Raw genomic sequence first — 25,868 nt, forward strand, 5'->3', positions numbered from 1 at the left:
ATAGACCTGGTTCATAGATATATAAACTGTTTTTATAGAAAATACATTCTGTTAAAACTGTAAATTGTGCTTATTTATATTTTATCCAGTGTTTTTTTTAATTCTACTAAGCTCTATTCTTATGTTACTTTGTTAAATTGTACATTTTTTTAAAACTATATTTTCTTATCTTATTTTTTACTTTTGTAATTTTATATTCGCTCTATTTTTATTTCTGTAGCACTGGTGTTTGTAAATATTGCTTGACTTTAAGTTGCACTCCTAATTTCATTGTACACACAATGACAATAAAAGCTATTCTATTCTATTGTATTCTATTCTATTCTATTTAGTTTTAGTTTGGATAGATAAGGACAGATTTGGCTATTCTGCTGTTTAGCTAGAAAAGCTACTAAAACTTACTGCATTTTAATTTCTACTAGTGTGTAAGTTCATTTATTTTAAGGATGAGAAGAAGAAAACAAGCTCAATTTTACTGAAAGTTATGCAGTCCAATATGGCCACTGCCCTGTGACATCATGATATGCAAATTAGGTGAGTACATTTACCCCCATCATAAATGTTGGGTCATATCCAATATTTTTCTCATTCACAGTATGACTTTATCTCTAAACATTTACAAGGTACAGCTTTATGAATGCCTTTTTTTTAAACTCTTTATTCATGAGTTGTTTTTTTTTTCAGATTCAAAAACAAAAAATGAAACAAACAGGTCATGAAGTCAAAGGATTACAAAGATCACAATGCTTAGACAAACAGCACAGTTTTTACACTTAAAGGTTCACAAGTTTGTCTCACAGGTTATGTAAGCGTGCCATTTTTCCCGAAGTTCTTCACCCAGTTCTTTCTGAAGTTGTATTTTGTAGGTCATCTGTTCTAGCAAAGCTTTATGAATTCTTGATATTAAAAGTGAATAATTATTTATTGATCCTAAACCCTTTAATTAGTGCAAAAAACCTTTGGAAAACCCTGAAATCCATCAGAATTGAAGATGATGAAGAGACTTTGCTCATTTTTATTCCACAGTTGATGAAGACAAGCCGTGTCCCAATACTTTTGTCCATCTGATGTTACGTAATGACGTGCTGCTTCATATAATGTCTACGTTTGGACTGAATAAACAGGAAATAACCAAACATCACTCTTTATATTCCTAATAATCTGCTGCTCATACCCATAATCCCCTGTTTGTGTGTGTCCTTGTGTTCTTTTGTGGTACCTTGCATGTTTGGCAGAGGCCTCCTTCAAACAGCGGGTGGAACGTCGCCACCCTGGTTTTTCCACAAGACAAACAGAACTCTGTGGAAAAAACACCAGGGTCATCACTCAGCACTTAGATACCGACATGTTCACCGTGGACGGAGATGAAGAAAAAAACAAACACTGTTCTGTACCTTCTATACTTCGTTTGTTCTTCAGGACTTCATTCACCATTTGTTCTGAAACATAAGAAACACAACAAACTAATGAAAACCAGAGTTAAAGGCTGATGTTTGGGCCTCAGAGAAAGTTGGAGAAACCACACGGTTGTTTGTAAAAGACAAAAAAACATGTCACAACACACCTGGTGTTTCTGGATTAAGTCTAAGTTTTTATTCATTCAAGGTTGTTTTCTGTTTGTCATGGTTTAAAGGCTGCATAAAAGTTGAAGAAATCAGACAGCTGAAGTATTTAAAATGAAATGAAAGATGAAAATGAGATTAAAAATGATTTGGTTGGACCTCTGCAGTTGGTCCTCCCAGCCTGAAGGAGGCGCCGTTCACCCAAGACTGAAGAAAGGATTTCTGTTTGGATGGAAACGTGTTGAATGATGTTCCTGTTAGTGGGTCTGGAGGAGCCTGGTTTGTGTGTTTTTGTACGTCTTTGTGTTTTGTAGGACTCCTCGGGGCCCGTCTTGCTCTTACACTGACTGACTCTGGGTCTGTCTGAACTGGTTTGTGTATTTTTGTGGTATTTTTGTGTGTTTTGTGTGTCTTTGTGTGTCTTTTTGTGGGTCCTACCTCGGCTGTAGGACTCCTCAGGGCCCGTCTTGCTCTAACACTGGCTGACTCTGGGTCTGTCTGTACTGGTTTGTGTGTTTTTGTGTGTCTTTGCGTTATTTTTGTGTTATTTCTGTGTATTTTTTGTGTTATTTGTGTGTATTTTTGGGTTATTTTTGTGTGTCTGTTATTTTTGTGTTATTTCTGCGTATTTTTGTGCGTCTGTGTTATTTTTGTGTTATTTCTGTTTATTTTTTGTGTGTCTTCGTGTTATTTTTGCATATTTTTGTGTGTCTTTGTGTTATTTTGTGTTATTTGTTTATTTTGTGTTTGTTGTGTATTTTTGTGTTACTTGTATGTTTTGTGTTATTTGTGTGTTTTTATGTCATTTATGTGTGTTTCTGTTATTTTTGCGTATTTTTGTGTGCTTTTGTGCATTTTTGTGTGTCTTTGTGTGTATTTTTGTGGGTCGTACCTTGGCTGTAGGACTCCTCAGGGCCCGTCTTGCTCTTACACTGACTGACTCGGGGTCTGTCTGAACTGGTTTGTGTGTTTTTTTGTGTGTTTTGTGTTATCTTTGTGTGTTATTTTTATGCGTCTTTGTGTGTTTGTTGTGTATTTTTGTGTTATTTGTGTGATTTTGTGTTATTTATGTTATTTTTTGTTGTGTGTGTGTGTACTTTTGTTATTTTTGTGTGTGTGCTATTTTTGTGTTATTTTTCTGTGTCTTTGTGTGTTTTTGTGGGTCCTACCTCGGCTGTAGGACTCCTCGGGGCCCATCTTGCTCTTACACTGACTGAGTCGGGGTCTCTTGGCGCTGGGGATGAACTCTGGGAGGGACACGTCCAGGAGCTGGTGGTCCAGGGGGTTACTGTCTGCGGACAAACACACCAATCAGGGATCAGAGCTGAACCTGGGGGCGGGTCCGGCTGTGGCGCTGCCTTGCTCACCGGCGCTGCGCGAAGGTTTGAGTCCGTCCTCGCCTTTGGGCAGGAAGCCGCCGTTGGCCCAGTCCAGCATCGGCTTCACCTGGTCGTCATGGTGATCGGACTCACACGGAGGAAACGTCTTCTCAGCCCGGACGGACGCCATCTGGGACGGAAGAGGACGGAGACGTGAGACAGTACCAGGAAGTAAGAAGTACTATGAAGAGACACGAGATAGTACCAGGAAAAAAGAAGCACTACAAAGAGACACGAGATAGTACCAGGAAGTAATAAGTACTACGTAGAGACACCAGATAGTACCAGAAAGTAAGAAGTACTACGAAGAGACATGAGTTAGTACCAGGAAAAAAGAAGTACTACGAAGAGACAAGCGATAGTACCAGGAAGTAAGAAGTACTATGAAAAGACACAAGGTAGTACCAGGAAGTAAGAAGTACTACGAAGAGACACGAGATAGTACCAGGAAATAAGAAGTACTACAAAGAGACACGAGTTAGTACCAGGAAGTAAAAAGTACTACGAAGAGACACGAGGTAGTACCAGGAAGTAAGAAGTACTACGAAGAGACACGAGTTAGTACCAGGAAGTAAAAAGTACTACGAAGAGACAAGAGTTAGTACCAGGAAGTAAGAAGTACTACAAAGAGACATCAGTTAGTACCAGGGAGTAAGAAATACTACGAAGAGACACGAGTTAGTACCAGGAAGTAAGAAGTACTACGAAGAGACGTGAGATAGTACCAAGAAGTAAAAAGTACTACGAAGAGATGTGAGATAGTACCAGGAAGTAAAAAGTACTACGAAGAGACACGAGTTAGTACCAGGAAAAAAGAAGTACTATGAAGAGACACGAGATAGTACCAGGAAATAAGAAGTACTACGAAGACACACAAGTTAGTACCAGGAAGTAAGAAGTACTACGAAGAGACGTGAGATAGTACCAGGAAGTAAAAAGTACTACGAAGAGACACGAGTTAGTACCAGGAAGTAAGAAGTACTACGAAGAGACACTTGATGTTTTTTTAAGCAAATGGTGCCGTTGACATGTTGATGTTATTTTTCTTCGTCTCGTCCTGTTACAGACTTCGATGACATGGACGCCGTTGTGGAATCCTTTTACCAGACGGGGTTTGTTTTACTTGGAGACAGGTGAACTGTTGTGTAACCGCGAACTGAACTGTTGACTTCAGGTTTAATGTGTGTGTGTGTGTGTCTGAACACACACATACATTTACTGTGTTTATGATCTTACAGATCTCATTATATAACCCGATGTAAAGGCTGTAAATACAGTCATTACTGCTCATGTTCAGGACTTTTACTGGGAAAGTGGAACACCAGCAGATGTTTTAACACGATGACAGAAACAGAGACAAAAACATGAAATACTACGAAGAAAAATGATCTACTGTGAAAAACATGAACTACTGCAAAGAAAAATGAACTACTGTGAAAAACATGAACTAATGCAAAGAAAAATGTACTGCGAAAAAATTAACTACAGCGAAGAAAAAAGAACTACAACGAAAAGAAAAAAGTTACTATGAAGTGACAGAAAATACAACAAAGAAAAATTAACTACAAAATAAAAACAAACTACGAAGAAAAATTAACTTCTATGAAGAAAAATTTACTACAAAGAAAAACAAATTGCTACCAAAAAAACTAAACAACTCCGAAGAAACTTGAACTACGACCAAAAAAAAAACTACAGCAAAGAAAAAAGAACTACCACGAAAAAAATGAACTACTATGAAAAAGATGAACCATTATGAAGAAAAATTAAATATTCTGAAGAAAAACAAATTACTGTGACTTGACACAAAATGCTACAAAGAAAAAATGAACTACAAAATAAAAAACAAACTACAACAAAGAAAAATTTACTACTACCAAGAAAAATGAACTTCTACAAAGTGAAACAAACTACTACCAAAAAAAAAGTTACTATGAAAAAAAAACCAAACTACCACAAACAAAGACAAACTACTACAAAGAAAACCAACTACTACGAAGAAAAACAAACTATGACAGTAAGAAAAAACAGTGACAGTATAAAATCCTGTTTACAAAGCTGTGGTCGTCTCTTACCTCCAGAGCCTGGAAGATGGCTCTACGATACGACGCCAGCTTCGTATACGACGCCTGACTGAAGAACTTTGGAAATGCTGTGATGGAGTCCAGTTTATCCGCTGAAACCTGGACCAGAAGAAGAAGAAGAAAACGGTTTCAAACTCTGGGTAACACTGAACTTTTACCTCAGACTAATGGTTCATATCCTCCAAAAACAGTGTTTAGTCAACTCATGTTACAGAAAAGTTTGGTTTTTATAAATCAGAAAAAAAACCTCAAATATTATCTAAGAATTAAATGTTCATTTAAGAGAAAAAATAGTTACAAGAAAAATATTGTGTGATGTTACAAGAAATCAATGAGATTAAAAATGGTGTTCTACAAATTTAGAAGAAAAAAATGAAAAAAATCATTGTCAGAAATCTGCAAGAAAAAACTTATAACTGATGGATCAAGTTGAAAAACTATCAAATTTCAATCAAGCTGAAACAAAGTAAAACTTTTACTAAATTCAGGGAAAATCTCATTTCTCAGATATTCTCTGAGATTGAAGTGGAAAATTTAGCGAAAAAACTGTAATTAACAGACTGTCCAAGCCCCAGTGGCCTGATGGATGAGGCACTGGCCTCCTAAATCAGGGGTTGTGGGTTTGAGTCCCATCTGGGGTGAATGACAGCAGAATAAGCATGTTAATTTAAACAAAAACTTCAATATTATCTGAAAAGTTTAAAGGAAAAGTCCTCCAATTTTTTATTGTCATTTTTAAGGAAAATAATTGAGGTTTTCTGAGGTTTAAGCAGTAAATTCAGATGAAAAAAGATGCAAAGTTAGAGAAAAAACTTCAATATTCTCTGAGATCATTGTCAGAAATTTGCAAGAAAAAATCTTCTCCCAGAGTACATTTACTTGAAAAAAACTCGGAAATTGACAAGGAAAGAACTGAAATATTCTCAGACGACCACTACAGTGGGGAATCTACGATTTAGAAAAAAAAGTCTCAAATTATAAGAAAACATTTTGAAAATACTGTCAGGAACTTATAAGAAAAAAAACTTTGAATTTCCAAGATGAAAGTTGTAAATTCATGAGAAAAAAACTTAAGTGTTTTGAGAATTTAATCAGGAAATTCAGGTGAAAACAGTGGCAAATTTAGTAAAAATGTTGGTAAATTTAAGGAACTTGAGATCCAAGTGGTACATCTAGTAAAAACAGTCAGGTCAGATCCTGAGGTTATGGTTAGAAAAAAAAAAAAACAAAGAATGAATCATTTTATAGATTAAAGCAAAGACCGACCTGTTTCCTTCTAAAATATTTATTTTCATAAATGTTCATAACGTCATGAGTAAAACAGTGACAGGAGACTCTAGTACTCATAGGTTTCAGATGCAGGTCGTGTACTCTTACTGCAGTACTTTGTGTGTACTTGGTGTGTACTTTGTGTGTACTTTGTATGTACTAGTACTGTTCCTACCTCGGAGAACTTGCCGTCTCCGAACCACTGCAGCCACCTCATGCCGTGGTTGGCCGGTCGTTTCCCCGTCACCCTCCACGTCACCACGATGCCCGGCCACCACGAGAAACCCTTAATCTTCCCCCAGACCAGCTCCCCGATGCCGAAGCCCTTATGGTCCTGGAGTGGAACCCAAAACAGAACGTCACAGAACATCAGGGGGGAAAGAAAACATGGAGACGGGAGGTCAACAGATCCTCAGAACATCAGCAAAAAATTATAAACATACAGAGAGAACCATGGATTGTCTTTGAACATGAACGATCTGTGGTTCAGCTCCATTATCAAGTGATAGAACCATGGATGGAACCATAGAACCATAGATGGAATAATAGAACCATAGAACCATGGATGGAACCATAGAACTATAGATGGAATAATAGAACCATAGAACCATGGATGGAATGATAGAATGATAGAACCACAGATGGAGCAATAGAACCATAGAACCATAGATGGAATAATAGAACCATAGAACCATGGATGGAATGATAGAATGATAGAACCACAGATGGAACAATAGAACCATAGAACCATAGATGGAATAATAGAACCATAGAACCATGGATGGAATGATAGAATGATAGAACCACAGATGGAGCAATAGAACCATAGAACCATAGATGGAATAATAGAACCATAGAACCATGGATGGAATGATAGAATGATAGAACCACAGATGGAACAATAGAACCATAGATGGAATGAAAGAACGATAGAATTATAGATGGAATGATAGAACCACAGATGGAATGATAGAACCATAGATGGAACGATAGAATCATAGAACCATAGATAGAATGATAGAACCATAGATGGAACGATAGAACGATAGAACCATAGATGGAACAATAGAAGTATAGAACCATAGATGGAATGATAGAACCATAGAACCATAGATGGGACGATAGATACAATAGAATGATAGATAAAACCATAGATAGAACAATAACAATAGATAGAATGATAGAAAAATAGATAGAAAAATAGAACCATAGAACCATATATGGAATAATAGAGCAAATGATAGAACAATAGAATGATAGATAGAACAATATAACAATGGATACAACTACAGACAGAACCACAGAACAATAGATAGAACGACAGATAGAACGCTAGAACGCTAGATAGAACAATAGATAGAATAGAATGATAGAACCATATATGGAACGATAGAACAAAAGATAGAACAATAGAATGATAGATAGAACAATAGAACAATTGAATGATAGAACGATGGAACAATACACTGATAGATAAAATGAAAGACATAGAATGATACAACAATAGACTGAATGATCGAGCGATAGAACGTTACACAGAACAGACAGAACGGTAGACTGAATAACAGACGGTAAAATACAACATTAGCTGTGAAGTGAAACCTCCTGTTTTCTATTTTCATTCTATATTTATTTTTATTTCATTAATCTTAATTCTCTGTTGTAACTGTTTTCTTTGGTCATGAAACATATTTTGGTGGATTCCTTTCAGATGAGTGTAAACAGTCGTTTATTCTTCAAATCTGTGTCCAGATGTCGACAGCGACCACAGACATGACTGTGGACGACGGCTCTGGGATGTGACGACCTGTTGCCATGGAAACGCAAAAACACTTCCACATCTGCGAACTGGGAAAGTCTGGACCAAACGAAAAAAAAAAAAAAAAAAGCCTTAAAACTAAAACTGATAGATGAGTCTGACCTCTGACCTCCACTCAGACCAACAGTTACAGGAGTGACCATGACGATGATGATGACGATGGTGACGCCTCCACCTGTTGTGTGTCTGTGTGTGTGTTCAGGTGTTTTCTTTCAGCCTCTGTGTGTCTTTGTGTTCTTTCTACAGACTTGAACTAATGGGCCCAACCCATCAGCCTTTGTAACGCCGTCCTCCACGCTTCGCCGAACGCCAAACGAACGGCACAAAAAAACAAATGACAAACCAGACGCAGATTCACCGACAAACACAGAGTGAAGACGCAGACGTGTGAGGACTCGCACACAGAGGAGGTGCTGTGTGACGGCAGCTCAATGAAACCATTGATACAGAGCAAACACAGGCCAGTGTGTGTCTGTGTGTGTGTCTGTGTACGACCACCTGCACTAACACAAGGCCAGGTGGAGGGAGGGGGGTGAGGGAGGGAGGGAGTGAAGGGGAGGAGGGAGGGAGCTTCCTCTTTTAACATAGTCTCAGTTTAAGACTCAAAAAGGGTTTTAAGGTTGAGATCAAGTCCAACTGGTGAATCACATATCACAAACACAAATGTAACACAAAAACACACAAATATAACAAACATTGCACAAAAACACACAAAAATAACACAAACATAACACAAAAACACACAAATACAACACAGAAACACACACAAATAACACAAAACACAAATATAACACAAAAACACACGAATGTAACAAAAATCTAGCAAAAACATACGAATACTAGAAAAGCACTCAGAGAGCGCAGACCTCCACCAAGGCAGATCAGTGGGCCGCCCATGCCCCCCCCCCGCCGCCGATTACCACCAAAATTTAATCATTTGTTCCTTGTGCCAGTATCAACATTTCCTGAAATTTTCATCCAAATCCGTCCATAACTTTTTGAGTTATCTTGAACACAAACAGACAAACCAACGCCGACAAAAACAGAACCTTGGTGGAGGTAACAACTGGAATTAAACTGGTACTTCTTGTGTACTGTATTAAACTGGTACTTTGTGTGTACTGGTTTAAACTGGTACTTTGTGTGTACTGGTTTAAACTGGTACTTTTTGTGTACTGGTTTAAACTGGTACTTTTTGTGTACTGTACTGCACTTACATTGTACTCGGGCTGGGTCTCAGATCCGGTTGAGGTGCTGCTGCTGCTCTGGGCCGAGTCTTTAGAATCCTGTTCTATCAGGTCCAGACGGGGGGCTTCAGGGACCCCCGAGGCCCCGACCCCGGCTGAGCGAGGACCACACTGAGGGGGGGGAGAGGTTAAATACATAACAATAATGTAAAGAGATGCACAAAGAACACAAAAATAGAAAAGAGCATCTGACACAGCTGTTTGTGTTATTATGTGTTTTCATGTCATTTTTGTGTTACTTTTTGTGCTATTTTTGCATCATTTGTGTTTGCAGTTGTGTATGTACGGTTTGTGTTTTCATATTATTTTTTGTTAGTTTGTGTGGGTTTTTTTTGTTTATTTTTGTTATATTTGTGTTATTTTCGCATTACTAGTGCATTTATATTCACCTGTAAGGTGCCAGCAGCCTGTTTGCTGGCCAGTTTGTTTTCGTGGTATTTTTGTGAATTTTTTTTGTAGTATTTTTGTTATTGTTTTGATATTTGTGTGTTATTTTAGCATTATTTGTGTATTTCTACTTACCTGAACATCACTGGCATCCTGTTTGTGGGTTTGCTGCTGAGATTTGTGTGTTTTCGTGTTATATTTGTGTTATTTTTGTGTTACTTGTGTGTTATTTTTGTGCTACTTGTGTACTATTTTTGTGTTGGGTGTTATTTTGGTGTAACTCGTGTGTTTAATCTCACCTGTACGGCGCTGGCGTCCTGTTTGCGGTTCTGCCGCCGTGGTTTACTGGTCGTGTGTGGAGTCAGTCCGGCCTGGAAGATGGTTCTTGGCGGCGGCCTCTGTCTCAGACCGAGCTGAGAACCTCCAGAGGACTTCAGCTGTGAACATGGATCGGGTGTTAGTCGGTACCAGAACCAGAACCCGGTACCAGAACCCTGGTCCAGTAAAGGTGGAGTGTGTTAAACCTGAATGCGGACCTGACTGTCGGACTCCCACGTCTGCTCCTCCTCAGACCTCTGTTTGCTCCTCGTCTGCTCCTCCTCAGACCTCTGTTTGCTCCTCGTCTGCTCCTCCTCAGACCTCTGTCTGCTCCTCTTCCTGTTCCTCGGACACCGGTTCACATCTGACACAAAAATATAAGCTCTACTTTCTGTGTTCATGTGTCTTTTTTCCATGTTCACGCGTTGTTTGTGCTGTGTTCACATGTTGTATGTTCCATGTTCATGTTGTACACTCCATGTTCCTGTTGTATGTTCCATGTTCATGTTGTACACTCCATGTTCATGTTGTATGTTCCATGTTCATGTTGTACGCTCCATGTTCATGTTGTATGCTCCATGTTCATGTTGTACACTCCATGTTCCTGTTGTATGTTCCATGTTCATGTTGTACACTCCATGTTCATGTTGTATGTTCCATGTTCATGTTGTACGCTCCATGTTCATGTTGTATGCTCCATGTTCATGTTGTACCCTCCATGTTTACATGTCATTTGTTCTGTGTTTGCATTTCAAACCTTCCATGTTCATGTGTCATTTGTTCTGTGTTCATGTGTCGTTTACTCCATGTTTACATGTCATACGTTGCGTGTTCATGTGTCGTACATTCCATGTTCATGTGTCATTTATTCCGTGTTAACATGTTGTACGTTCCGTGTTAACATGTCGTGTGTTACCCTGAGGTGAGGTGGCGTCTCCATTCTGTTTGGGGCTGAATGGTGAGGGCGGTTCTGCAGCCGTCAGAGGGCTGTTCTCATTGGTCATCTCCACCCCACTGTCGTTCTCTGATAGGCCCTCAGCAGGGGGCGTGGCCCCGTTCACCGCCGCCTGACGACGACACCAACAACATCAACTTTAGTCTAAAAACACATGAACTGAATAACTGTATATAGCTACACCATTTATTGACCTGTATTGATAGGATTAATGGATGAAAAGGTATTAAACAGTTTAAATCAGTAGATGGTTTTAGTCGCCAGTGTCTGTTTTCGTCTTTATGGGTTAAAATGTGACTGATCTGCTTTAGTTTTACTTCAGTGACGTCAGAATGACCAGTTTCTGTTGGATGGTTCTGTCGGTGTTGGTTTCCTTGCATCACGCCACCGTCGGCCCACCCAGGCCGACGCCTCCTTCAGCACCGTCTCAGTCTGATGTTTCAAATCGTGGCTTCAAGGCTTCGCACTCTTAAATCTGTCAATTCCCAGATGATTCGTGTGTCACAAACTGCTGACATGTTTCCAACTGGGTCAACCCCTGACATGTCTGCAGGCATAAACTGTTCTGGGTCATGTCATGTTCATCAGGTTCTTAGTTCTTCGGTTCAGTCTTCATGCTTAGTGTCAGTTTTACGATGACATTGTTATTTTACTTTCATGTTCATTCAAGGAATCTGTTGAGTTTTTCTTACTGTTAGTTTGAGTTTTACTTAGATCAGCTTGACTTGTTTTAGTTGCCGTTTTCCTTTTGTTTGTTGCAGTTTTACAACTTTAGAGAGAAATTACAATTATTAATTAACCAATAAAGACCCAAACATCCACATTCGACCAAAACCATCTACTGATCTAAACTGTTTAATACCTGTTGATCCACTAATCCTATCAATCCATGTAAATAATTGGTGTAAAATACAGTTTTTCATCTTTTCATGGTCATCAGATATGACCCATCTGGACGTTCAGAAGCTCCGTAGTTACCATGGAAACACCGTGATCTTCTACAACATTGATTCACCTGTAAAACCCATGGAGATTGGATCAATGACAGTGGATGGACACACCTTTATATATAAAATTAATAAAACATTCACAAAATAATGAAGTAAAAAATACGCACAAAAATTTGCAAACTGAAGTAAAAAATAAATAAATAAATAAATAAAACTAAAATAACTAACAAAATGAAAAAAAGAAACAGCCAAAGTGATCAATAAAACAAACAAAAAATGAAAAAGAAATCAATAAATTAAAATCATGTACAAAATAAGCCGCAAACTGAACAAAATTGGAGAAAAAAAGATTAAAAAAAGGCAACAAAATGTAGAAAAATAAACAAAATAATCAACAAAATGAACAAAACCAAATAAAAGTATAATGAAAAAAAAAACCTACACTGAAAAATGAAAATTATAGAGGATGATATAATAATAAATGGTGATAAATTGCTCAGGAAAGGTTAAATGTAGAGAAATATTAATTTGGAAGTCTTCTATTTATGTGACTTTTCATGTATCTGTACATTTTTTATTTTATTTTTATTTTTTTATTTAACCTTTATTTACCCAGGCGAGCAATTAAGAACAGATTCTTATTTACAAATGCAGCCTGATCAAAGAGCAATGGCTCCTTGAGGGGTAGGGGGTGAGGGGGCTAAAAGTAAAAACAAGATTAAACAATTACAGAAACAAACAGTTAATAAATAAATACATTACAACAATAACATTGAGACATGTAAAAGACCAATACTCAACAGGTGCAACAGTCAACTAAAATCTGTTCCTTTTACTCCATACGTGTCAACATTTAGACTTTAGATTGAAACTACCTGAAGCATAAACCAACCTGTCTGACTGTTCAATAACTAATAAACCTGAATGTCGTTCAAGTTTCAACTTGTCGGAACCAAACGGAACTGGATCCAAAGTGAAACCAGACGAATGTTGGCTTTTAATGACATGATCGCTAATGAAATCCATTGCCTTCACTTCCTTCAGGCTGTTGTTGTTACAAACACACCTTCGCACTTTCTTATCCTGCCGATGCCCTGAACGTCACCGCATTTAAACACCTTAATGCTTTAGTGGTGGTCGGACATGCCCACATGCCCGTCGGCGCCTGAACTACACACCTGACTCAACACAAACACTGCAGCTACAATAACACAACGGATGACAAATATGCACGTTAGCGTTAGCATTAGCATCAGCTCTGGTGGCGGTGAGTCACAGCTTTACGGGCTTTTATTACAGCTCTGCATCGCTTCATCTCACCTCTGCCACGCCACGTTTCCATGGCAACAGCATTGTTGGGACTTGAAGTTCACAACCCAATGATGTATTTTTGATGTATTGCAGCCTGTAAAACTATACTCATTGGAATGCAATGCAACATCCAACTGGTGTCGTTTTTATCACAGATTTGATTATGTGCGTCATTTATTTGCAAATATTTATTATACAGTATAGTGTCTATTTTATCCTGTTCACGAGTGTTTTATCAGTTTTATCTATGACGTAATGTTTAAATGACAAAGTAATCTGAATCTGTATTTATTTATTTAAACATGTTGAGGGGTAAATACTGGACTCAACATATTCACAATCAACACTATGTTCATAATTTATTTTGTTGGTGGTTATGTGTTTTTTTACATTTCTGAAAATACTCACTCATTCATTCATTCATTCATTCATTCCTCCCTCCCTCTTCAGATGCTTTTGGGTCTTGACGCTGGTCTACATTATTTTACACTTGCCTAATATATTAAGAAAGCCACAAAAAACTAAATAAATATGAAGATAAGTGGGAAATTCACAGCTGACTTCGTTAATTGTTAAATGTGCAGCGTTTGCACCAACAATTTTAGTAATAAGTAAGTAAGTTTATTTATAAAGGGCTTTTCACAGATAAAAATCACAAACTGGGTACAATAAAACAACATAAGAATAATTTCATAAAATAGATAAAAAGGAAAAATCCATCAACCAAAAGCTATCCTAAAAAACAAAGTCTTGAGTTGCCTTTTAAAAGAGTCCACAGTCGACCACACAGAGGGACAGGGGTGGGTCATTCCAGAGTCTGGGGGGGGGCTACAGGACAGGTCTGCCAGAGTTTTAAAACCAGTCTTTGGGACCTTCAGGAGGCTCTGGCCTGACGACCTAAGGGTGGACCCTGAGGAGTAGGGCCACAACAAGTCAGCAATATACTGGGGGGAATGACCATGCAACGCCCGGAAAGTCAGGACTAAAATTTTAAAATCAAGAGATTGTTACTTAAACACAAGCTGTAATTAAAAATAAAGTTGTCCTCCAAAGAGGGGTGGTGGTGGTGGGTTTAAAAAAAAAAAAGAATTCTGTACCATCTGAAGTCTGTTGACAGTCGTCTTATTGAAACAAACGAACACAGAATTGCAGTAATCAATACGAGACGAGATGAAAGCATGAATGATCATTTCAAGATCCGATTTTGCCTACATCCGCCTTACTTTGGAGCAGGGGCCTCAAACATGCGTCCCGGGGGCCAAATGCCAAATGCCCAAAGGTTCCAATCCGACCCCTGGGATGGGATGAATTTGCAAAGAGTAAAAATTCCACAGTCAAGGCATTTTAGTTCAGGTTCCACATATGATCTACAGTAAATAATAATATAGTAATATATATTATAATATTACACTATGCCTATAAATAATGACAACTTCAAATTTTTGTCTGTTTTAGTGCAAAAAATAACATTAAATTATGAAAATATTTACATTTATAAACTATCCTGTAACAATAAAATGTGAATAACCTGAACAAATATGAACAACCTGAAATGTCTAAAGAAAATTAAGCACAATTTTAACAATTTTCTGCCTGTTACTCCATATGCACATGTAGAAATGATAAGTTGAAGTATAATATTGTTAAAAATGCACTTATTTTTCTAAAGAAATTTCAGTTTTTTCAGATTATTCACATCTTTTTTGTTTGCATAGTTTACAAAAGTAAGTATTTTCATAATTTAATGTTATTTTTTGCACTAAAACAAAGACAAAAAATTGGAGTTGTCATTATTTCTATGTTATTATGCTATTATTTGACTGGTCCAGCCCACTGGAGATCAAATCAGGCTGAATGTGGAACCTGAAAGTATATGAGTTTGAGAGCCCTGCTTTAGAGATATTTCTAAAGTGATAAAAACAGTTTTTGGTCAGCTGTCGGGAGTGACCCTCCAGAGACATAGCCTGATCAAACAAAACCAATTTCTCCATTTTATAAATATTACAAACAAACAAAACATTCCTCTGAATAAGACAAGCAGCATCAAACATCTGAATTTATCACCGTGCTCTGGCTCCATAAAATCATTATTATCACGGTTCTAATTCCACTGTGGAGGCTGCAGCTGTCTCACAGATGACTGAGTCTCTGACGACTTTTTCAGGCAAATGGCAGCTTTGCATTTCTGAGGCTGTTTGTGATGTTAACCGTCGTAAAAACAGGGAAAGCATGTGGTGTGTTTGTGATGCCAAATTCCCTCTATAACGCTCGAACCCCGTGAACCCCAAAGCGCTGACAAGAGGGAGGAGGAAAAACCCCAGAGGACGGGGTCAGCGGGTTCGTTAACAACAATTATCACCAGTCTCCAACAGAAAACACTGGAAACACAGCCCAGCGCAGCGCCAACACACACTTCTGCTCAAACACTCCAACACAAAACACATGGAACCACGAGATGTCGACGGCGAGGAGACAACAGGGGTGAAGAAGGAGTCAGGGACAGCTGTGGACGGAGACGTTTAGATGTTCAAAAAAGTATGAAGACAGAAACAAGGGTTTAAACACAAAACTCTTTAACATATACACTAAAAACAAACCTTTAGAATCTACTCAATACAAGTGAGGTACCAATTGGCACTCATTCTGGTTGAATAGATTTTACCCCATATTGTGAGTAAAATGTGACGAAATTTAGAATAGAATAGAATAGAATAGAATCTTTATTTGTCATTGCATAATAAAATACAACGAAATTGCACATGCCCCCCACATAAAAAAAAAACAAAAAACACAAATAACATTCATACTACATTCTTCTCACTCATGAATACATTCAATAAGCACAACAAACACACCGAAACACATCAATATTAAAATATTACTATATAAAAGTGCAATTATATAAAAAGATGGCAGCGCACACTAGTGCTGCGGCTCTTCGCTCCCCAGTATGGTGTTTGTTTGTGTGTTTGCTCGTCTGTGTGCTTGAGTTTCGCAAGGCAGAGTTTAGATAAATTTAACAGCTATAACACACTAAAAGAAATGAAGTAAAAAAAACATACCCCAATAGATTACACAACAAATTACTCATAAAAAGTGAGTAATATTAACTCTCAATTGTTAATAGGAATATGTTCATCTACTTCACAGGTATCAAACATGCGGCCCGGGGGCCAAATCCGGCCCGCCAAAAGGTCCAGTCCGCCCCTTGGGATGAATTTATGAAATGCAAAAATTACACGAAGATATTAACAATCCTTTTAGTTCAGGCATAATATTGCGAAAATTACACTTATTTTTTTTTAGTTTGTTCATGTTATTCACATCTTTTGAAAGGATAGTTTGTAGATGTAAACCTTCTCATAATGTAAATTTACTTTTTTCGTTCTAAAACATAGAGAAAAGTTTGGAGTTGACATTATTTTTATATTATTATGTATTGTTTTACTAGTTCAGCCCACTTCAGATCAAATTTAGCTGAAAGTGGCCCCTGAACTAAAATGAGTTTGACGCTCCTGATCTACTTCATTTGGGGCAGAGAGTATCAATCTAAATATTGATAGTATGTATGTATAGTGTATTGGTATTGGATCGATACTAGCGTGATGAGATCGTTGCAGTTCCTCTTGTATACATCCAGCAAATCACTCAAATCCCCCCCCCCCTTTCTTATTCAATAAATAGTGTGTAAATTGTACATAAATGTAGTATAGTATGTACATGAAAAGAATTCAATATATGATGCTAATGAAATAGCAAATTAGCAACTTTTTTATGAATAAAAACTAACTGGAGCTAAGGACATAAATGTTTGATTAAATATCTTGTAGGTTTTTGAAGTAACTTAAGCTAATTTTGTGAGTGCTCCTCAGTTTCATCCATTAAACAGTACTTAACTTACTTGTTAATGTTAGCTTGGTAGTGAATATCAGCCAACTTGTCTGAAAAAGAAAATGTACAGTGTGTGATTTGACAATAAACTCTTACATTTCTGAAAAACTAAGACCAAAATAAGAATCATAGCTGAGGTAGGAATGATGCTAACCACCATGAGGGTAAAAAGGCCATTACAGCTGAGGATGATGACGGATAAATGCTCTGCGGAGCTATTTTCATCCCACATGTGGTAGTAAAAATAATCCGGGGCCCATTAACTCATTCAAGACTTCCTCTGAGGCTTCAAATGCACCTGAGGCCTTAAAAGCCTGTGGATAAACCTTTAATCTGCTCCGAAGTCATTTCTATCTTTGTGTTGAAAGACAGCGGTGGAAAAACAGAACTGGTTTCTTATTACCCCTAGCCATAACTCACACTATAGCAGTGTTTTTCAACCTTGGTATCAGGACCCCACGTAGGGTCGCCTGGAATTCAAATGGGGTCGCCTGAAATTTCTAGTAATGGATAAAAATATAAAACTTACTAATAAAAAATATATGGTGAGTTGAGAGAGATAATAACAATCCATAAAAGACATGACAAACTGAAGCTGAAACTGAAGCACTGTGGTTCTGTTTATCTGTCAAATGTTCATTGTGGTCGGTTTCATATGCTGCAGCTCTTTCATAATTCATAGTAGGGATGTAACGATTACCGGTATAATGATAAACCACGGTGAAATTGCAGACGGTTAGTATTACCGTTTAAATTCTTATTATCATGATAACTGTGTTTGATTACCGCACTTTTCCAGAGAAAATGCCTATGTAAAGATCTGCTTTTATGTCAAATATTTGAGTATAGTTTTAATTTATTACAATTTAAATTTTATATACCTAATATTTGGAACCAATATTCACTTTTAAAGTCTTTGAAAAAGTTCGTTAAACATCTTTGTGTTATTTATGCAATAAATTATATCCATTTTTCAAACCTGATTTTATACATTTTTTGTGTTTTTTGGCCTTTTGTGTTTTTATAGTTGGTTAAAGTGAAAAAAATAATAGACAAATTATATAGATGAAGTTGTGCTGAAAAAACAGATTCCTAACATGGGTATAGCAAATATTTGTTTAAATAGTATATAAAGGCAAAATCAAAAGGACTGAAAAACGGACAAAATAGGCTCAGACCACTAAGGGTTAATATTTGAATGTTTCTGCAACAGAAAGTATATTGTGCCGATTATTTTATTTGTTTTTTTGTTGTTATTGTTGTTGTTTTTTTAAATACAACTTGGTTAAATTATTTCAGTGTGTGTATAAGTACTTTTTGTTTGAACATTTTGAGCACAATTTCAATAATACCGCGATAATAATGATAACCGTGATAATTTTGGTCACAATAACCGTGATATGAAATTTTCATATCGTTACATCCCTAATTCATAGTTTGAGTTCTCGTTTGTTCAATATTAATTGTCAGCATTGTAAATCCAAGCTGGACTGACTGTACATATCCTGACCAAGGAAAATCAAATTCTCACTAAGCAGTAATCTACACCTGGCTTTTCTGCCTCCGTCTATAATATTTATTTATTTATTTATTTATTTATTTAACCTTTATTTACCCAGGCAAGCAATTAAGAACAGATTCTTATTTACAAATGTAGCCTGATCAAAGAGCAATATACATTATATAGCCTAAATTTTTAATAAAATTAACGTTTATTTGCAATGTAGTATAGCACACTATTACATGCCAGGGCCCAGAGGTCCAACACCCGAAAAAAAATTATCCACTATATGAAAAAAAAGAGAACAGCCCAAAAAATTATCCATTATAAGAAAAAAAAACATCACCCACCTTTTCAATTAAGGGGGTGCTGTTTACCCAGGAGGTTTCTTGCTTCAAAGTTAAGGCCACCAGAAAAAACAAAAGCATAGGCTAAAAAATTTTAAGGCCTTGAGCTAATGTGGCTAATGCTAATGAAGTAACCCACAGGAAGTGGAGGTCGGTGCGCTAAAAATAGTTATTTAAACATATATGGTGGATAATTTTTTGGGCTGTTCTCTTTTTTTCTTACAATGCATAATTTTTTGGGCTGTTGTTTTTCTTTTCTTATAGTGGATATTATTTTTGGCTGTTCTCTTTTTTTTCTTATAGTGGATACATTTTGTGCTGCTCTCTTTTTTTCTTATTGTGGATAATTTTTTGGGCTGTTGCACCTCTGGGCCACCATAATTACATGATCAAAAACAAATTAATTTTAGCAACAAAAAAAAAAAAGTCTCCATTTTGAACGTCTGGGGTCACCAGAAATTTGTGATGTTAAAATGGGGTCATGAGCCAAAAAAGGTTGGGAACCACTGCACTATACAAATGGGAATTCACAGTGCTGGAGGAACTGTAGCTGCCACACTGCACATCATTTCCACATATTCTGGGAATGCCCAAAAATTAACCATTATTGGAAAGAAATACATAAAGCCATAGAAATCATCCTTCGTACCTTTTGATTTCAAAACCATGTATTTGGGATACACCTCTCAAGAGGTCAAAAACATAAACAGATACTTATTTAGTATATTACTAGCTGCAGGAAAAAAGCAATAACTTAACGATGGATGACACAAGAAGAACCGACAATCATAATTGGATAGGCATAACCATGGGAATTCATAGGATGGAAAGAATAAGCTTTACTGTAAATTTGAAGATGGATTTTTTTGTGCATCACTGGGAAGGATGGGTGAGATATGTGAAGCCTTTGAGATCGGATTTTGCTGAGATGAATGCATGAAAATGGGCCCAAAACCCACTGAAGGAAATATGTTATTGTGTTTTATTTATCTTTATTTATACATTGATTCTTTACAGTGAGATCCTGTATGCCGGGACCATGATGAGCTGCTGTAAATGTTTTTGTTTTGTTTGGGTTTTTTTTTTTGGTTTTTTTTACACCTACTCTCTGGATGTGTATAGTTTGTGTATTTGTCTGGTTTATCAATGTGTGAAAAAAAAACTGAATTCTTTCAATAAAAAGAGAATTTAAAAAAAAAAAAAAAAAAACAAAGACAGCGGTGGAAATGTGAGAGGATGTGCAAACAGGCCTGGACCTGGACCTGGACCTGGACCTGGACCAGGACCAGGACCAGGACCAGGATCAGGATCAGGACCAGGATCAGGACCAGGATCAGGACCAGACCTAATCCAGATCCAGTGGTTTGGCAAGCGTTCACATGAGGGCAGGGGAATGACCATGACTCCGCCCCCTTTCACATTCTCACCTCACAGACATGGGAAAACCACACATCTGGACTGGTTTACCCATCATGCTTTGGGACAGATAATATGTAGGATTTTATTTTATCTGTGAAGAAAAGCTGCCTCAAATATAAATGTCCTTTTCCACATTTTACTGACAGCAGAGGCTTCTATCCAGTGTTTTATTTAGTTCTGCAAACACATTAACTATGGATTTGAACATCATATGCATTTAATGAAACTCACTGGTTCTTTTAAATTAAATCTGATATTTGCAACAACAAAATGACTGTGTTTTTGATGAAAAGCTAGAACGTAAAGGTAAAACTAAAGTTGATACGTTCAGAGGCTCCGTAGTTACCATGGAAACACCATCATCTTCTACACATTGACTCACCAGTAAAACCCATGGAGTTGGATCAGCGACAGTGGATGGACACACTGGGTTTATGTTCAGTTAATGAGAGATTTTACTAAAAAAAGTCACATTTTCTTCAGTTTTCTCTGTTTTTCATATAATAACTCAACTTTAATCAGAGCTTTTAGGAACATCGACATGATCAGTGAATTAAATATAGGAAAATGGCTGATTTTCACCAAAGAAACCACAAAGTAAAGAAGATAAGATTACAATAAATGGTGATAAATCACTTAAGAAAGGTTAAATATAGAGAAAAAAAATAATTCGGGAACTGCCACACAAGTGGCACTGGGTCTTTATGGGTTAATTGGCGATACGCTATAATAATAATATAATAATAATAATAATAATATAATAATAATAATAGTATATAACAGCAATAGAACAATGTCAACATCCATTTAGTGAATGAGTCCTTTGAATAGAATAGAATAGAATAGAATAGAATAGAAAGCTTTATTGTCATTGTACAGGTACAACCAAACTGAAATGTACAATCGTCCTAGGTGTCATAAAAAGTATAAATAATGTATATAAAAAAGTATAAAAGCTAAAACATAAAAGAAAAACCCTGATGGACTAAATATCTTTAAAAAATAAAAAAAAATAAAAATAAAAAAGCAAAAAAAAATGTTTCACTAGAGTTATAAGACACATGAGTGCGTCCTTTGGTTTTGCTGTTGAATCGAAGGTTCAGACGTAATTCACTGTAAATGAATGTGGGTCATTTGAACCCAAATATGGAAGCTTGGGGTGGTAATAAAAACTACAATTACATAAGATCTATAAAGGTACGTTAAAATTTAAATAGCATCACGTCAATGACATGTTCTTGAGGAACACCTGAAATATGACATAATAATAATAACTTTTCATTTACAAAGATATTTGGCAGAAAAGAACCTCAGCGGGTCATTTGGACCCACTTATACATGTGAGGGTTCAGAACCAATGACATTCACTGAGTTAATTCTATCATTACTTCTTCTGTATCTCAGACCTCCAGCAGTTGTTTCGTGTAGCAGCTGATTCTGACCCCAGAGCAGTGTGGACAGTGGAGGTAATATATATATGTATGTGTGTGTGTGTGTGTGTGTGTGTGTGTGTGTGTGTGTGTGTGTGTGTGTGTGTGTGTGGTAAATGAGCGTGGAAAGCCTCTGTTAACGTCAGACACACATTCCACACTGACTTCTACAGTGAGTTCCACGGTGATCTGCGTCGCGGCCTGAGGCTGAGACAGCGCTGTCAAAACATCACATCCAGGGTTAAATGGTTAAAAGAGCCGACGACGACCGACCTGAACGACAGAAAGTGTGTCCTGAGGGTTCAGCTTTATGTCCTGTCACTAAAACACTTTACAACCACAGTGAAACCGTTTGGATGAAAATAAAACTGCTTCATATTTGACTGACAGACAGACGTTTAAGCTTTTAGACTGATTTTATTTCCACCTTTGCATGTTTTTGTCATTTTGACAAGTTTATGTTTTTAATAGTTTACTTTTTTTTTTTTTTACACAATTTTTGTCTTGTGTTTTTATTATCATATTTTAGTTTTGTCTTTTACATTATTTTTGTGTTGTTGTGTTTTTTATATTTTGTTGCATCTTTTACATTATTTTGGTGCTGTTGTGTTTTTTATTATATTTTTGTTTTGTCTTTTACATTATTTTTGTGCTGCTGTGTGATATTTTTGTTGCGTCTTACATTATTTTGTGCTGTTGTGTTTTTTATTATATTTTTGTTGCGTCTTTTACATTATTTTTGTGCTGTTGCTTCTTTTACGACATTTTCATCTTATTACATCTTTTACGTCATCCATCTTAATGTGTCTTTAAGGTACTTACTTACTATCTTGTGTTTTTTACGGCATTTTTGTGTAATTACGTATTTTACATCATTTTGTCGTATAACATCTTTTATGTCATTTTTGTCTTTTTATGTCTTTTACATTACTTCTGTCTTGCTGCATCTTTTTTGACATTTTCATTTTATTACATCCTTTACATTGTCCACCTTGTTGTGTCTTTAATGTACTTATTTATTATCTTGTGTCTTTTATGACTTTTTGTTTAATAACGTCTTTTACATAATTTTTAAAGCTTTTATGTCATTTTTTGTCTTTTACATCAATTCTGTCTTGCTGCATCTTTTATGACATTTTCATCTTTTACAACATTTTTGTCTAATTATGTGTTTTATGCAATTTCCAACATAATGCATCTTGTACGTCATTTTTGTCTTTTATAACATTTTTTTGTCTTATTACATCTTTTACATAATTGCATCTCTTATATTGTTTTTGTCTTGTTGCATCTTAATGTTGTTTTCTTCTCCTTTGTTACATAAATAAGAAACAATGTCATTTATGGTGTTAATTTTAACATTTCTGGGCTTCGGCGGTCGAACACTCAAACTCATTTTCTTTCAGGTTCCACATTCAGCCCAATTTGATCTCCAGTGTGCCAGACCAGTAAAATAATAACAGAATAACCTATAAATAATGACAACTCCAAATTTTTTTCTTCGTCTTAGTGCAAACCCCCCCCCCCATTAAATTATGAAAATACTTACTTTTATAAACTATCCAAACAAAAACGATGGGAATAACCTGAAAAAACTGAGAATTCTTAAGAAAAATAAGTGGAATTTTAACAATATTCTGCCTCAACTTATCATTTCTACATGTGCATTATGGATCAGATCTACAAAGACACTAAACATTTAGTAACAGGCAAAAAATAGTTAAAATTGTGCTTAATTTTCTTTAGACATTTTAGGTTGTTCATATTTGTTCAGGTTATTCACATTTTATTGTTACAGGATAGTTTGTAAATGTAAATAGTTTCATAATTTAATGTTATTTTTTGCACTAAAACAAAGACAAATCTGATGTTGTCATTATTTATAGACATAGTGTAATGTTATTTTTTTCACATCAAACCAAGAAGTCATTCTTTTTTGTCGGTTCTTCTGCTGTTTTTGTTTGACTTTAGATCATATTGGTCTGTATGTAGAACCGGAACTAAAATGAGCTCGACAGCCATGACTGTGGAATTTTTGCACTTTGCAGATTCATCCCAGGGGTTGGATTGGAACCTTTGGCGGGACACATTGGGCCCACGGGCCGCATGTTTGAGACCCCTGATGTAGAAGCTGATGAACAGACGACAACAAAACCAAGGACGAACGTAAACTCAGACACGTTCTTTCACAGAGGAAATCCTCCACGCTCTGAAATGTGACTTTCCCCATAAAACTGGAAAAACTCAAACTAAACCGACTCAGAAAACCGAAATGGAAAGTACAGATCTGAAGGGAAACTGGTCCAAAGTGAACAGACCTGACACAATGTGATGGGTCTTAGTTTAACCACCGGAGTAAAGGTGTTTGGCCTTGGGTGGGGTTTGGGGTCACGTATAAATCTAGACCTGACCCAGGTGGATTCACACCTGGGTCACCGAGGCCATCACAGATCCACCACCTGGGGTTAAGATGAAAAACTCAACCTGAAAACTCCTTTTAGTTTAGAAAGAGGGTCAAAAACCTGTGTGAGTGGAATGTTTTAAACCACTGATCTGATCTAAAACACTACAACTGCATTCACTGTTTTAGTTTGTATAGTAGTAGTGATGTACCGATTAGGGCTGTGTATTGGCAACAATCTGCTGATACAATACAAATCACAATACTTGGATCATGATACGATATATCACGGTATATCATGATACTGTTAAAAAGGGTATTTTTTGTTTGTTTCTTTTTTTTTATTATTATTATTATTATTTCCTAGAAGAATTGAATTACACCAGAATCTGCGCAAATACTGAACACATTTTATTTGATCACAACAGGATCTAATGCTATTGCACAAACTTTTTCTAATTCTCCTCGTTTCCAAAGGAACTACCATCTGCCTCTCAGACAGTAAAAAGTGCTTTTAGGATGCTTCAAATAACCATTATTTAATAAACAGTGTTAAATAATAATAAATAAGATATAAACAATAAAGAAAACCAAAAAACATAAATGAACCTCCGCCGTATCTGCATTTAAATAAATACCTAAAAATATCGATACAGTACTTTTAATATCGATACAGTATTATGAAATGAAATATCGCGATATATTGCTGAACCGATATTTTCTTACACCCCTAGTCCCAATCTGGATTTTTGCTTCAATACGATTTTTTAGGATTAGAGTTGCCGATACCAATCTGACAGCAATCTGATACTAAAGTAAAAGTGTTCATTTTTATTAATTTTACTTGTCATTTTATCTGTTTTTGTTCATTTTGTTGCTTATTTGCTATTTTTTTCTTCAATTTTGTTCAGTTTGTTGCTTATTATTTTTGTTGATTTATTATTCATTTATGTTTGTTTTATCAATCACTTTGGCTGTTTCTGTTAATTTTGTTACTTATTTAATTGTTTTATACTTAATTATCTCCCCCAAGGAACAGCGGAGGTTATGTTTTCATCTGGGTTTGTCTGTCTGTCTGTTTGTTTGTCTTTTAGCAAGATAACTCAAAAAGTTATGGATGAATCTGGATGAAATTTTCAGGAAATGATACTGGCACAAGGAACAAATGATTACATTTTGGTGGTGACTGGGGGGGTGGGGGGGGGGGGGGGTTGATCTGCCTTGGCGGAGGTCTGCTTTTCTAGCTTTACAAAAAAAAATTTGCATGTTTTTTCACGTTATTTATTATTTGGGAATTTTTTATTTGCTTTTGTTCATTTTATTTACGTACTATTTAATATGTATCAAACCAGCTGTGTCCGTCCACTGTTGTAGAAGATCACGGTGTTTCCATGGTAACTACGGAGCCTCTAAATGTCCAAATGGGTCGTATCTGATGACCATGAAAAGATGAACAATTGTATTTTACATCAATTATTTACATGTATTGATAGGATTAGTGGATCAACAGGTATTAAACAGTTTAGATCCGTAGATGGTTTTGGTTGGTGGCAGATGTTTGGGTCTTTATGCGTTAAATGGAACCTCCTTGTCAGACT

The 25,868-nt window shown here is 36.4% G+C and overlaps 1 protein-coding gene and 1 long non-coding RNA gene across 2 annotated transcripts in view; one reads left to right on the forward strand and one right to left on the reverse strand.

Moving 5' to 3' along the window:
* The window catches only part of dnmt3bb.1 (DNA (cytosine-5-)-methyltransferase 3 beta, duplicate b.1), a 61,541-nt gene that overhangs the window by 9,676 nt on the left and 25,997 nt on the right, over positions 1 to 25,868 (reverse strand). The window contains exons 3-12 of the mRNA XM_030138973.1: positions 10,982 to 11,132; positions 10,284 to 10,429; positions 10,047 to 10,184; positions 9,331 to 9,471; positions 6,470 to 6,628; positions 5,017 to 5,124; positions 2,930 to 3,071; positions 2,732 to 2,854; positions 1,395 to 1,439; positions 1,220 to 1,299 (exon numbers count right to left, since the gene is read on the reverse strand). Of these exons, the coding sequence (XP_029994833.1) occupies positions 1,220 to 1,299; positions 1,395 to 1,439; positions 2,732 to 2,854; positions 2,930 to 3,071; positions 5,017 to 5,124; positions 6,470 to 6,628; positions 9,331 to 9,471; positions 10,047 to 10,184; positions 10,284 to 10,429; positions 10,982 to 11,132 (1,233 nt within the window). The remainder of the gene's footprint in view (positions 1 to 1,219; positions 1,300 to 1,394; positions 1,440 to 2,731; positions 2,855 to 2,929; positions 3,072 to 5,016; positions 5,125 to 6,469; positions 6,629 to 9,330; positions 9,472 to 10,046; positions 10,185 to 10,283; positions 10,430 to 10,981; positions 11,133 to 25,868) is intronic.
* The window catches only part of LOC115422594 (uncharacterized), a 17,156-nt gene continuing 1,089 nt past the window's right edge, over positions 9,802 to 25,868 (forward strand). Inside the window, exons 1-2 of the long non-coding RNA XR_003935859.1 lie at positions 9,802 to 9,815; positions 16,682 to 16,685. This is a non-coding gene — a long non-coding RNA (uncharacterized LOC115422594). The remainder of the gene's footprint in view (positions 9,816 to 16,681; positions 16,686 to 25,868) is intronic.

This window comes from Sphaeramia orbicularis, chromosome 7 (genome assembly GCF_902148855.1).
Source record: "Sphaeramia orbicularis chromosome 7, fSphaOr1.1, whole genome shotgun sequence".
NCBI lineage: Eukaryota > Metazoa > Chordata > Actinopteri > Kurtiformes > Apogonidae > Sphaeramia > Sphaeramia orbicularis.